This window comes from Acipenser ruthenus, chromosome 7, assembly GCF_902713425.1.
Source record: "Acipenser ruthenus chromosome 7, fAciRut3.2 maternal haplotype, whole genome shotgun sequence".
NCBI classification, from domain to species: domain Eukaryota; kingdom Metazoa; phylum Chordata; class Actinopteri; order Acipenseriformes; family Acipenseridae; genus Acipenser; species Acipenser ruthenus.
In genome coordinates this window covers 37,504,833-37,518,543 of record NC_081195.1, presented here as the reverse complement: position 1 = coordinate 37,518,543, position 13,711 = coordinate 37,504,833, and the positions used below count along the sequence as shown (strand labels likewise).

General features: G+C 43.2%; 1 protein-coding gene across 11 annotated transcripts in view; it reads right to left on the bottom strand.

Moving 5' to 3' along the window:
* LOC117415482 (epidermal growth factor receptor kinase substrate 8-like) overlaps positions 1-13,711 on the bottom strand; it is a 91,024-nt gene that overhangs the window by 9,072 nt on the left and 68,241 nt on the right. For 9 of the 11 annotated variants that reach the window (XM_059026885.1, XM_059026882.1, XM_059026876.1 and 6 more), the window contains 12 exons: positions 13,496-13,569; positions 12,233-12,359; positions 11,155-11,243; positions 10,612-10,686; positions 10,366-10,514; positions 9,323-9,503; positions 9,014-9,048; positions 5,712-5,823; positions 4,594-4,740; positions 3,100-3,135; positions 1,329-1,352; positions 165-402 (listed from right to left, as the gene is read on the bottom strand). In XM_059026885.1, coding sequence (XP_058882868.1) covers positions 165-402; positions 1,329-1,352; positions 3,100-3,135; positions 4,594-4,740; positions 5,712-5,823; positions 9,014-9,048; positions 9,323-9,503; positions 10,366-10,514; positions 10,612-10,686; positions 11,155-11,243; positions 12,233-12,359; positions 13,496-13,569 — 1,287 coding nt within the window. The remainder of the gene's footprint in view (positions 1-164; positions 403-1,328; positions 1,353-3,099; positions 3,136-4,593; positions 4,741-5,711; positions 5,824-9,013; positions 9,049-9,322; positions 9,504-10,365; positions 10,515-10,611; positions 10,687-11,154; positions 11,244-12,232; positions 12,360-13,495; positions 13,570-13,711) is intronic. The other 2 variants (XM_059026881.1, XM_059026883.1) reach the window with 2 other exon arrangements.

Sequence of the window (13,711 nt, the reverse complement as noted above, 5' to 3'; positions counted from 1 at the left end):
TGTTCTGTCAGCTCATGTGTGTGTGTGTGTGCGTGCGTGGTGGACTCACGGTTGGATGGGAGCTGCCTGTCCCGCTGGCTGTCTCTCAGCACCACACTCCCGCTGTCGCTTGAGTTGCTACTGTTCTGTCAGCTCATGTGTGTGTGTGTGCGTGGTGGACTCACGGTTGGATGGGAGCTGCCTGTCCCGCTGGCTGTCTCTCAGCACCACACTCCCGCTGTCGCTTGAGTTGCTACTGTCCTGTCGGCTCACATTGGCGGGGGAGGTGGAGGGGGGGCGCCACCCCCCAGCGAAGGTCCCGGGCACCAGGGGAGGGATGGGGAACGGTGCTGGGACCGGCGGAGGGGAGGGGGCTGGGGGGATGGGGTTCAGCTGTTTCGGGACATAGTCTGTTTTCTGTTTCTGTTGACAAATGAGATACAGGACCCTGGTTAATACAGATCTATAATACATGTGTTCAACAAGTTTCATTTCATCAGGAGTATTGAAAGACTGGGGAATATTATTTTCAGTATTTACACCAGTCTTTAATTCACTCCTATTTTTTAGATGCCTGTTAATTTGACAAAGCCATAACCAAGCAGCCAGGTAATATAACACAAAGTATCCCAAGCAGCCAGGTAATACAACACAAAGTATCCCAAGCAGCCAGGTAATATAACACAAAGTATCCCAAGCAGCCTCTAGTGGTTTGTTTCTCATTTGGTAACTAATAGTCTCTCTTAAAAAAATATAGGAGATAATTAAAGACTGGAGTAAACACTTTGGATACGTCCCGGTTTTATAAAAGTTTATAGACTGTGGTTAATGATGCCAACAACAGTTTCATAAAAATCAAACTATATTTAATAATCAAAGCTAGAAAGCAGAACTGCTATAGATACCACCTGAATATCTTCTGCCCTTCCTCGGAGTTCTGAAGTCATTCATTCTGAATGCAGCCCTCTGTTAATCCATGTGGATTTAATCACCCAAATTCATTCCATGCCCCTTGTAACACATGATTCTGATCACATGTATAAGACCTGCATTCATGGAAAAACGAAAACCCTGGCAGGCGACTAAGAGGGTATGAATTAGTGAATGGAGAGGAAATGGGAATCTAAACGTTTTTAAACGTGATTAATTAGCAGGGCTGAATTCAAAATGAATGACTTCAGAACTCCCTTGGTATTCAGCCAGAATTCATTCTGAATTTGCAGCCATTATTTTAAAGTGTTACCAAAAAGTGTTTTAATGAGCAATGCCGTTGTTGTGAATTCATTTCACAAGATACACCATCTGATTTACTGTGCAGCATGTGTCTGGCAATTCATTAACGTAGTTACCTCTGACAACTCTCCAAGTAATTGCTTGCAGGAAAAAATCAAAACATTAAATTATAAAACATGAAAACATTGCAATAAAAAACAGAAATACTTGTATTACTGCATTCAGAATTTCACAACAACAGAAAAATCTTTACTATACATTGACTCAGAAGCAGAAGCGTTGATAAAATAAAACCACGAATGTCTTAATATTTTTATTCACATGTCCTAGATACAGATCTGCTCATAGCCTGTTATTGATCCATGTTCAACAGGAGGAGTGAGTCCAAGGGTCTGTGCACACGCAGCATTCTGTCTTCAATACTCTGGGAAAGTGGGACGTACAGCCCTTGCAGACTTGCAGATTCCTCAGCTTTCCCAAGGTTCAGCGTGCCTTCTTATATACTGCCCCTTTTTACTGAAGCTTGAGATGCTACAGCTCGGGAATTTATATTGCACAACTGAAAAGGGGGGGGGGGGGGGGGGGGCTGGTCTGTCTATTATATCAACCATTTCAAACATAAGTGACCCCCCCCCCCCTTTCCAATTATTTCTTTCCCCACAGACAGCTGGCATTTGGAATTCTACGCTCAGAACATGTCCTGTGTATCGATGCTGGCATTTCTTTAAGAAAGTTCACTGCGTGATGATTAATTGACAGCAATTTAATCATATTTATTGCTTTCGGTTTGAACAAAAAGCATTAGCGTAAATGCTATTTGATGATGCCATCCATGTTTTGTTTTTCTGTGTTTGTCAAGTCTGTTGCTACGGAAATAACTTGTTGACTTTCCTAGCGTATTCAGGGATGATGCTCCGGGGTTAATAGCGAACTGGGTTTCAAAGCAAGCTGGTGACAAGAATTGAGTTTGCTGTGCATTAAGAAAATATTACACATGAAAACGGATATTCCAAAGGGCATCTTCAAACACATGCTTAAAAAACAGCAGGTAAAAAAAACAAACAAAACCAACAAACAACCATCAAAGCAGCTACAGTAACACTAGCTTCACTGCAAACGAAGCTGAACGCAGAAATGCTCCCTTAAAGCATTGCATTTCTATACATCCAATCCTCAATCCAGCACACTCCAAAACACACAGGCACACCTGGATAGCGCGAGGAGGGCACTTAGCAACATCTGGCCTGAAAGACTACCTGATCTCCATATTTTTATGATAAGATTCTAATTATTTTTTACACCTCAGGGTCTGCTTTAAAGCAGAATTTAAGATGGTTTGAAAACGGACGTGTTACTTTTCCCTTCTGAAACTTATTTTGTACAGAGCAAGGCTGGAAATAGGTCCCACTGCATAGCAGTTTGATCCATCCTTGGTTTTACTACGAGTATAAAATCAGACACACCTGAGCTTGTTACCTACACACTGTGGTTAATCAAGCTCATAGTAAAATCAGGAATGGGTGAAACTGCTACGCAACAGGAGTCCTATTTCCATCCCTGTAGAGAACCAGTTGAAATGTTTAAAAAAAAAAAAAAAAGAGCAGAAACTGTACTAGATACAAAAAACGCACATATTAGGATTAGGATCGTAACCATGTAAAAATATGACATTCAAAAAAATGGAGATGTAAAAGTATCTAAGTTTCTACAGTAAACCTAAGTATCATTCGCTAACAGGCCAGACGTTAGGAGTCCAATCCCAGCGGTTTGATTGGACGCTCGTGTCCATGGTGCCTAATGGGGTCCAATCAGATGAAGGCAGATTGGGGAGGGAATTAACTGGGAATGAGACTAAACGCACTGAGCCTGGGACACACCCAGCCCTACCTTGAACAACTCAAACTCCTTCTTTGGCATCAGGAGCTTTTCGTATACGACAAACAAAAAGGAAAGAAAGGGAGAGGGGAAATGCAACAAACACGTAAAAAGAAAAGGAAACACTGTACGAATGACATTTAAAATAGAAACAGCAATACTGTAAATAAATAAATAAATAAATAAATAATAATAATAATAATAATAATAATAATAATAAACGGTATAATGCTGGTTGCTAAGAATACTCAGCAGTGAAGAAATAAAAATATTTAAGTCTTTTAAAACAAGGCTTTGATATACAATTAGTAACAGTGTCATCAGTGTTATCAGTGGTCCCCTTTACTGTGCTGAAAAGCTTATATCCTCTGCCTTTTTCTCTCCATTTCCTGTGCTGTAGGTCACACATCTTTATCAGCAGCACAGGAAGTGTTCAGGTGACAGTAGTCCATTTTCTCCTGCACTGCAGCAATACATCTGAAAACATCTACATACCCCAGATTACAGCTATGGGCAAAAGTTTTTTATCACCCTGTAGAATTAACTAATGTCGCGTTAACATATTGAATTACATATTGCTTTGTAGTTTTCCATGCATTAAAGGAAAAACTGACACAAATTGAAAAATGTGACATTTCGAAATCTAACATGAAATACTGTACTACTATTATGGCTTCCGGTAGACTTTGGCAATATGATTTTGTAGTTTATTTGACTACATGATGTTAAATAAAAGATTTAAATTATGTTCATATAGTTTTTTTTTTTTTAATTAATGTTTCATTCCTAAAATTCTAGGTGATGCAGAACTTTTGGCCACAGCTGTACATGAGAAGTGAAACAAGCGAGCCCCTTCCATTGGGATGCTGTGATAAAACAGCCCAGCACAGTCTGGAGAAACAAACCTCAAACAGTCCATTGACAGAACAGCAGAAGAGCTAAAGTTCAACTTTACTGACCTTTTATTTTTTTAAAAACAAGGAAAACCCAAAGCACTCGTCATTATAAGTATAAACTAGAGGAAGTATCAACTGGGAGACAACAGATACTTCAAAATTCAGCACATAGAGAACAAGAAGAGGGCATGAATGCAAGCTGAGTGAAAGTAAGTTTACAGAAGGGAGGAAGCACTTTTTATACAGAGAGTTAGAAATGCATGGAACAGCCGACCAGGTGAAGTAGTAGGATCTGAAACTGGGGAACACTGGGAACATTAAAAAAAAGACTAGATTCTGTGCTTTTAAATTAGTTTCACCAGTAGGGAGAATGGTGTGTTAACAAGGGACGAGTCTTGATGGGCCAAACAGCCTTTTCTCCTTCTCAAATTTTTTTTCTGCTCTTATAACCCACTGGTAAGCCTGTCCTCTCCTGGTACTCTCAATTATCAAGTATAAAAAAAGCAAAGCAGCACTACATCGCCAGCAGACGCAGCACGGCCCCGGGGCTGACGAAGGCCTTGCTCAGCTCTCCCGAGCGCAGGGAGCAGAGCTCCTCTCCAGGACTCACCTGGATAGTGTGGCTGTACAGGGGATCCGCTCTCCCGACCCCCAGCTCCTGGTTTGCTCTGGTAATTTCCAGGATGTTGTTTGGCACGTACCCAGAAGCACCGCTCGCGTTTTTAACCTTCCACCACTGCTTCCTGTCATCAAGCACCTGGAGATACAAAACGAGAGGCATGGACTCAAAGACAGGGCTTGAAACGGGCTGCAGCTTTCCGGTACCCAGTACTGCCACTTATATTCCAAAGACTTGCATCGTGGCATTTCTTATAGCCAGAAATATGATCTAAAGTGCATGTGGTGCTGTTTTGAAAGTGAGTGAGCTGGGATTTGAACTGGGGACCTCCTGGTTACAAGCCCTTTTCTTTAACCACTGGATCACACAGCCTCCTACTGTAGGACTACAATACCCAGAATGCATTGCATAATACCACGCTATTTTGAGTTTGGCAAGTGCTCTCTAACTTCAATTAATGTGCAAGTTGCATATTTTAGTTAAAATGTTGCAAATTCATGCATAACCGCACTTCTCTAGGTAGCGAAACACTCTCCCCTCTTCATAGCCTTGTCCTTTCAACTTCAAACCCATAATCAAGGACAGTGGATCCACCAAAGAGATGGGAATAAGACTGCCATTCCAGAGCAGTTTGAACCCCATTCCTGGTTTTACTAGGAGTTTAATAAGACATACCCTGAGCTTGTTACCTGCACTAGGGCTAATCAAGCTTGTAGTAAAACCTGGAATGGGTGAAACTGCTATGCAATAGGAGTCCTATTTCCATCCCTGTAGAGAACCAGTTGAAATGTTTAAAAAAAAAAAAAACGAGCAGAAAAAAAGAGCAGAAACTGCCAACGAGCAGAAACTGAATTGTGCCATCCCTGCACAATTCTAACCTCATGGGTGTTTATACTGCTCCTTGATACATTTACTGATAAATCTTCTGCAGAAAGTCATTCATCAATCATGCATGAAGGCATATATGCATTCCTTTCCTCCTTCTAGAAACAAACATACTGAAGGAGGTGTAGCATCAGTTTACGCCAAATATCAGCTAATTACTCTGCATTCAAGATGAGTAAAATAAGAAACAACCCAATACAATGATTCAGAACCACCGTCCTTACCTCCAAGATTTCGTCCTTCACCACAGAGAGTTCGGTGCCGTTTCTCGCTACAAAGTCATACTTGGATTTGGCAAAGTTGTTTGGTTGAGGTTTCCCGTGGGCCTCGTAATTTCTGTAACAATTGCACCAGAGATTAACAAAGACAGACGCAGGGCCACATGAAACAAGAGCTACCCGACACAGGGGCCGCACGATACAAAGGCTTTTTCATGTCAGCTTTTAGCACGACCTGCTTCAACTTTAGCACTCTGCATTTTGGGGTTTTCAGTACAATGCACTGCTGGATGATGTAGGCGTTGACTGCTTGACTACTAGCCTCAGTACTGATAGGACACAAACAGGTGGCTCACAATTCTAATTCTAGAAAAACTTTTATTTTTTTATTCTATCTTTAAACTAATTGAACACCCAACTGAAGTAAGCAAGTAAAACAAAAAATATATATTATAATAATGATGTTTCTTATTACCAAACTATTACTATTACCTAAATACTTTTACTGTAGTGTTAAAATTGCAGCATTTTAATTGGCTTGTAAATAAATACAATTATACTAGAGCGTGAGGACTCCAATTTGCCAAAGTTAGTTTTTACTTTTTCTGTAACATTACTTGTCAGGGATGGGAATAGGGCTCCTGTTGCATAGCAGTTTGATCCACTCCTGGTTTTACTATGAGTTTAATAAGATACACCCGAGCTTGTTACCTATACCCAGAGGCTAATCAAGCTCGTAGTAAAACCTGGAATGGGTGAAACTGCTGTGCAACATCAGTCTTATTTGCATCCCTACTGGTGTGTTCTTTCACCAAAATCAATGCAGATTGCAACATGTAGCAGTCAGCTTTGACCAACAGGGAAGGCAATGAACTGCACAAATCATTGTCAAGATAATCAGATCAGGATCTCAACATTACAATTGGGTTGTTTCGAGGTCACAAGATACTTCAACATTCTGGTTAATATACCTCTCCCTCTCCGGGTGTGCTAGTGTGATTGAACTGCTTCAATGCACTAAAGACACAAACATGGCCATGCCTGACATGAGAGAAAATAACACATGGAGGGCATGTCACCACATCATGACCTGGACGGCTTTGATTGGCCCAACACATACAGACAGGCCGGTCCAGTGGCTTCTAAGCTAGTCACAGTGACACAGCCATGGAGAGCTGTCTTTGCCTTAATACCAGGAAATACGAGGTTGAGAAAACCACCACAAAATAAACACCCAAGGAAGGAGAGCGAGAGGAGAACATTCAGAAGCAGAAAAATATGAATGAATAGCTCTTCACAAAATTGTAAGAAAGGCATGCCGAGGATAGCAGTGTCACAATCCAAGTCTACACATTTCGCAGCTAAAGGTGTATGGTACTGTCCCATTTCCAAAGTGTCCTGCTTGTCACATAAAGAATGCACAAGTCCACCTCATTGCAGGGGTGTCCCCTGGGACAGGGAGACAAAGGACAGCTTTTCTGTGTTTTCTTTAAGGACTGGCCCGGAATGGAATGAGGATCTATAAAACAGGTTTACTGTTGCAACTTTCCAAAGGAGGACAATAAAAGCAAGCGCAAAGGAAAGGGAGTATCGGTTACCTGTCCCAGTGGTGAGGGGGGGGAGTTTATTGTTTAGGTGAGAATAATAGACACACCAATACTGTACAGTGGGAAAGTTTAACTTCCTTCTCTGCTTTTATGTGAACTGTGTTTCAACAAAGAGGTCTTTTTTCAAGAGACTGAAGAACAATGCTTGGTCAGACACTTTAATTTAGTTGTTTAGTTTGATGAATAATGAAGTTCTGGATATGGAGTACAGTTACAGCTGTTTTCAACTTATACATAGTTTTGAAAGGAGGTATAACTGCAGTGTACAAAAGTGTCAACATTTACTTGTAACAATACGTTTTGACAGCTAAATGATGGATTATCCGAAACCACAGACTAGTCAGAAGAGATAGAGATCCTGTGAATATTTCCTACGAGCAAACCTAGAGAAGCTGTGCTTGTTGTATTACAATGCAGCTGCTATTCAGCACCAGAGACTGAGAGGCATCACTTTAAAAATACAAAAGGAAAGGCACGACTGCGAGAGTCATGCAAGCATGGTTTGAGGTTGCCCATCTAGGCTGGGCGCTCACACAGGGGCAGGGGATAGCTTCCGTGAAGAGAGGAGATTGGATTGACTGTATATATATAAAAAAGAAACTCTGAAAAACAAACTGAAGTTAAAATCGGACCAGCATTCCTGTTTTCTTTGGAATGGGGACAGTACACTTTTTATTATGTAAAGGTCTGAATGGAAGCAGAGTGATTTGCTTTAGCGGCTGACAGCGAAAGAGATCAGGAGCCCGCACACCTCTCCTCCCTGACAGTGAGACAGATCAGGAGCCCGCACACCTCCCCTCCCTGACAGTGAGACAGATCAGGAGCCCGCACACCTCCCCTCCCTGACAGCGAGACAGATCAGGAGCCCGCACACCTCCCCTCCCTGACAGTGAGACAGATCAGGAGCCCGCACACCTCCCCTCCCTGACAGCGAGACAGATCATGAGCCCGCACACCTCCCCTCCCTGACAGCGAGACAGATCATGAGCCCGCACACCTCCCCTCCCTGACAGCGAGACAGATCAGGAGCCCGCACACCTCCCCTCCCTGACAGCGAGACAGATCAGGAGCCCGCACACCTCCCCTCCCTGACAGTGAGACAGATCAGGAGCCCGCACACCTCCCCTCCCTGACAGTGAGACAGATCAGGAGCCCGCACACATCCCCTCCCTGACAGCGAGACAGATCAGGAGCCCGCACACCTCCCCTCCCTGACAGTGAGACAGATCAGGAGCCCGCACACCTCCCCTCCCTGACAGCGAGACAGATCAGGAGCCTGCACATCTCCCCTCCCTGACAGCGAGACAGATCAGGAGCCCGCACACCTCCCCTCCCTGACAGTGAGACAGATCAGGAGCCCGCACATCTCCCCTCCCTGACAGTGAGACAGATCAGGAGCCCGCACACCTCCCCTCCCTGACAGTGAGACAGATCAGGAGCCCGCACACCTCCCCTCCCTGACAGTGAGACAGATCAGGAGCCCGCACACCTCCCCTCCCTGACAGTGAGACAGATCAGGAGCCCGCACACCTCCCCTCCCTGACAGTGAGACAGTGGCAGCTCTCCAGGGCCTGGGACACACTGTGGGGTCCATACTGTTACCTATCTACATGCCGGCTGACCGCCTGCTTAAAGGCAGCCACGGCTGACTCCTGGTCCAGGGGAGGCCCTCGTTTGAAAGCTGTGTTACTGAATGCATACCCATCGGCTGGAGGGAAGTCCTGGACACTGGGTTGCTAGAAGAAAAGGAAAAGAAAGATATTATTGTAGTGAACAAGGAGGTATTCGCATGTATCAGTATTGAAACAGATTTTAAATGTATAACCCACACCACTTTGATATTTAAAGACACTCAAATATAATCTACAGCAGCAGTATGTATGGACAGAAAGCCTATCTCGCATCGTATCCTCACAATAGCTTCTTGTAAAAAATCTGGTTGCACACACACAAGCTGGTATAGACTCCGCCCCCGCACAGAGTAAAGCTGGTATAGACACCACCCCACACCTCGAGCGACAGCCTGGGACGCTCCTCTCTGCGGTGCTCAGCAGCCTGGCTCACAGACTCTGCTAGCTGGTGGTGGTCCTGCTCCTGCGTGCTCCCCAAGGAGTTCAGCAGTGGTGGCTCCCAGCCTTTGCGGAAGCGAGGCACATAGGTGGGGATGTAGTGGTCCTTGGGCCAGTCGCTCCTGCACCAGGGAGAGAAAGTTGGATGCAGCAGTCAGGACAAGGTGGCGCATTGTAACCTGGGTTTCATGTCTCCGAGAGATCCTTTGCATTTCCATTAAATATGCAGCAGCAGTAGCAGCTCACTTTTTAAACACATACACTTGACCCCTGCAATAAGTACTAGAGCATGTCTCTGGTTAAAAGACAGCCGTTATGAAACGTCCCTGCGACTCTCTCAGAGATTCTCATGTTATGTGTACCGGTAAATAAGTGAATGGTAAGCACAGCTGCCCAAACTGTTTTATTAAAATAGTCCTACAGATAAACCAGGGAGTTCTTAAAAGAGCCACAAACATATACACACTGAATATATTTCTAACAGACTGCAACATAAAATAAGTTTAGTTGACTGGATTAGTAGCAAAGACATTATGAAAAAAAGAAAGAGGTTTAGCCTAACTGTACTGAAGACACGACTTCAGTATGTTTGTGCTCATTAAAACACAGGGACAGAAATAAAACCATTGCACAGCAGTTTGATGCATTCCTGGTTTTACACCTGAGCTTGTTTCCTATACACTGTGGCTATTCAAGCTCGTAGTAAAACCTGGAATGGGTGAAACTGCTGTGCAATAGGAGGCTTATTTCCATCCCTGAAACATGAGGTATGTTTAAAAACAACATGACTTTCTTTGCATTTTGACTGTACTTGAATCGACCAAAGACTACACAGGGCTCAGGAGTCATTCCCTTGGATTTGTGTAAAACTGAAGGCGAGCCTGAAGCTCTATTGAAATGAAACCGGAAGCATGTAGAAATTCCATGCATTGTCGTGAAATGAACAGCACTGCTCTAGAGCGAAGTGGAGTCCAGTGTTTTCACCTTGGTTTGGTCCAGGCATCGCCGAGAGACACCCACAGCTGCCTTTCCCCCGGAGTGAGACAGGAGTGCAGGAAGTCAACAGAGTCTCTCGTTAGCAAGGGGCTGAGGACGCTGCTGGCCAGTTCTACCCCCCCGGTGGTCTGGATCACCTGAGAGAAGGAAGTGAACACGTCAGGACTGGTCCAGCAGGACTGGGCACTTGAATACTGCCAGTGTGCAAGGCCTCAGGGCTGTGCTGGTACTCACCATGTTGAGCGGTGTGAACAGGAAGTGGATCAGTTCGGGGGCACTCGGGTTCTGAATGTAGGACTGTAATTTACCCTGCAGGAGAGAAGTCGTGTTACTGAGAGGGCAAATGAATGCCGGAACACGACAAACTCACTTCTGTAGTTTACTAAAGTTGATAGCCATTTTAGTCCCCCCCCCCCCCCCCCCCTAGACTGCCTGGATTAACAAAATGTGTTTAGTCAACAAAATTATGGACGTCAATTAGTGAAATGGTCATTTGGCTAAATATCAAAAAGCTTTGGGAAAAACTAATATATGTTATGATATAAAATAGATTATAATAATATTTTTGTTTATGGTCATTTTTGTAACATATATATTTAATAGACCACGTACGTAATTTAACAACTGAATCAATTCTACTGGAGGCTAATTTCAAATGTCAATATGGAAATGCAAAGATTCTATTCTCAATTGTAAGATTCTTAACACCCGAATTAAAAAATGCCCATAGGAGTCATAGACACACATTGAACATGCAGTGTCACTTTGCAGACATACCAGCATGTTGAAGGCATGCTTGAACTTCTGGAAACAGTCGACAAACTGTTCCTGAGTGGGTGGCTTCGCCCGAAGAGTCAGGACTCCCTCTAGTGGGCACAAACAGAACAGCAGCTATAACAGTTCTGCAGGAACCTGGTTTGAAACATTTCTCTACGAGAATCATAAGCCTTTGAGTCGTATTTATTTTACTGTAGTTGAGTGAGGGGGAACACAGTCTGAAGGTTATGTGAGCATTAAACAAATCACAAGATTCTCATCAAGTTTCTCTTGTTATGTGTAAATAAATGAATGCTGGAAATGGACAAGGAGACTTTGAGGAGTTCTCTTAAGGCAGAGCTTTCCATCCTTGTTGCTTACAGTGATGCAGATAGTAGGGAGCTTTACAAATATATATTAAATAGATCACCAATCAAACAAATACACACACACAAGAGCACGTGTACAGTGTGCAAATATATTTGTAAAGATAGAAGTATAATCACAAATAGAGAAAATAAATATTCAGTCTTAAGAAACCCGGCATGCAAAACTACCAACCTTGTTTCTGGTATATTTTGCCAAAAATTTAACAAAATAAAAATATGTAGGGGCAACAGGCACAGCGTTACATAAAAGAATACAGAATCACCTCTCAAACATAAGCAATCAAGAAAGAAAAATGAACTAAAATGAACATAACATGAACAACCTAAAAACGTGTCATTTTAGAAGAAATAAAATTAGATACTGTGATGTTCAATACAGAAGAATAAAAGAAAATACACAGACTCAATGCCACGGTGCCTGAAGGTTTCAATAGAAAGGAATAGCAGATCGTTACATCAGCAAATATGGAGTAAATGACATCACAAACACATTCATACATTTAAATAGACTGAAGTGAGTGTGGTTACCATGGCATCAAAAGCCTAGAAGTACCTCCACTGTTTTCAAACACACTTTCCTTTGTTAAACATACAAAAACGTTGGGAAGTTGTCTCTTTTGAGCAAAAACTGACATCACTCTGATTTAGCCAATCCTAGAATGCACACAGATTGCACCGTTTAGATTAGTTTATTAAATCACTCGTCTTACCTCCCGGACCCTTCCGTTTACTTTTCTTGGATCTCTTCCTCTTTGACAGTTCAGAAAACGCTTCAGCTGATTTCTGAAGTTTGGTAACAAAATACTCAATGTCATCCAAAAGATGGTTTAAAATTTGCTGCAAAATAAAAAGAATATATATATACGAATAAAAAACACATCTAGTCGTAATGCATCAAACTGACTTTCTTGTGCACGACAGTCTCATTCAGTAATTCACTCACAGGGGCAGGGCAGGACAGGGGCTTAAAGATCTCATGACATCACTTCACTCAATAACCCTAACCCATCACCTCACTGGACAGGCTTAAATGGGGCTCTCACTCAGTGTACAGCTATGGCCCAAAGGTTTTGCATACCCCTACAGAATTAACAAATTTTGCTTCATAAAGTAGAATGAAACCTGTTGAATAATGTTACGTTATCATTTTGAATTACATAAATAGTTTTTAATAAATGTCTCAATCCCAAAATTCTAGGTGATGCAAAACACTTGGCCATAGCTGCATATATATGGAGCAGCTGGATTCACCACAATGGGAGAAGTATGCGATACCTCTCTGGAGTGACCCTGCCCCTCAAAATGTTGTCAGGACCTTTAGCGATAACATTTATATAACAAAATAAAGCTGTCATATTGTCAGCAATCTTACAGAAAAGAAGTCTGGTCGAGCCGGGGATCCTAAACCGTGGGCCTGGTTTACGTTGTATTTGCAGTCAAAAAATAAATTCATGTCATTGTCGGTAGAAGTTCTGGATATATTTTCTTCCCCCGACATAAATAAAACAAACCACACAGCTCCTGCTTATCTTCACAGGCAGGTTTACGCTGCACTTGCAGTCAGACATGGAGCGGTTTCTCAAAGGCTGAGAAATGACACTGAGCTTAATGAAAGCAGTGGCACCTCCACCAGTACGAAGAAACAACCTCTCTCACTAAAGGGATCAAAATCTAAATTTGGGGTGGGGTTCCTCAGTCAGGAATGGCGAATGTCACTGGGGGACCTTGAGCCAAGAAAGTTAGGGAACCCCTGCAGTAAAGCACACTGTTTTCTACAAGTCTAAGATTTCAAAACCACGGCCTTGACTCTAATGTAAAGAAGCTGTGTGCATGTAGCGGACAGTGCCGTGTGATACACTGCCTTTACAGACTCTGCCCCCTGCTCTATAAGCACAAGGTCATGAAGGTCTCTTGCGGGGCGCTGGGGCGCTGGTTCATGCCCAGCCCCTGCCCTGTTACACGCAGTCTCGTACCACGTCACGGTCCACGCGCGCTCCCATCATCTCCAGGGTCTCCTCGTGTTCCGGAACCATCCTCTGCTTATCACCTGTGAGAGAGACATGGAAGAGAGGGCGTGGAAACATCAAACCACCATTCAGCCTCTTAGAACACAATGATCTGAGGCAACGAAACACAGATCATTCAGCCTCCCACCCCGGGCATGGGACACATGACACTTCTGAATATTA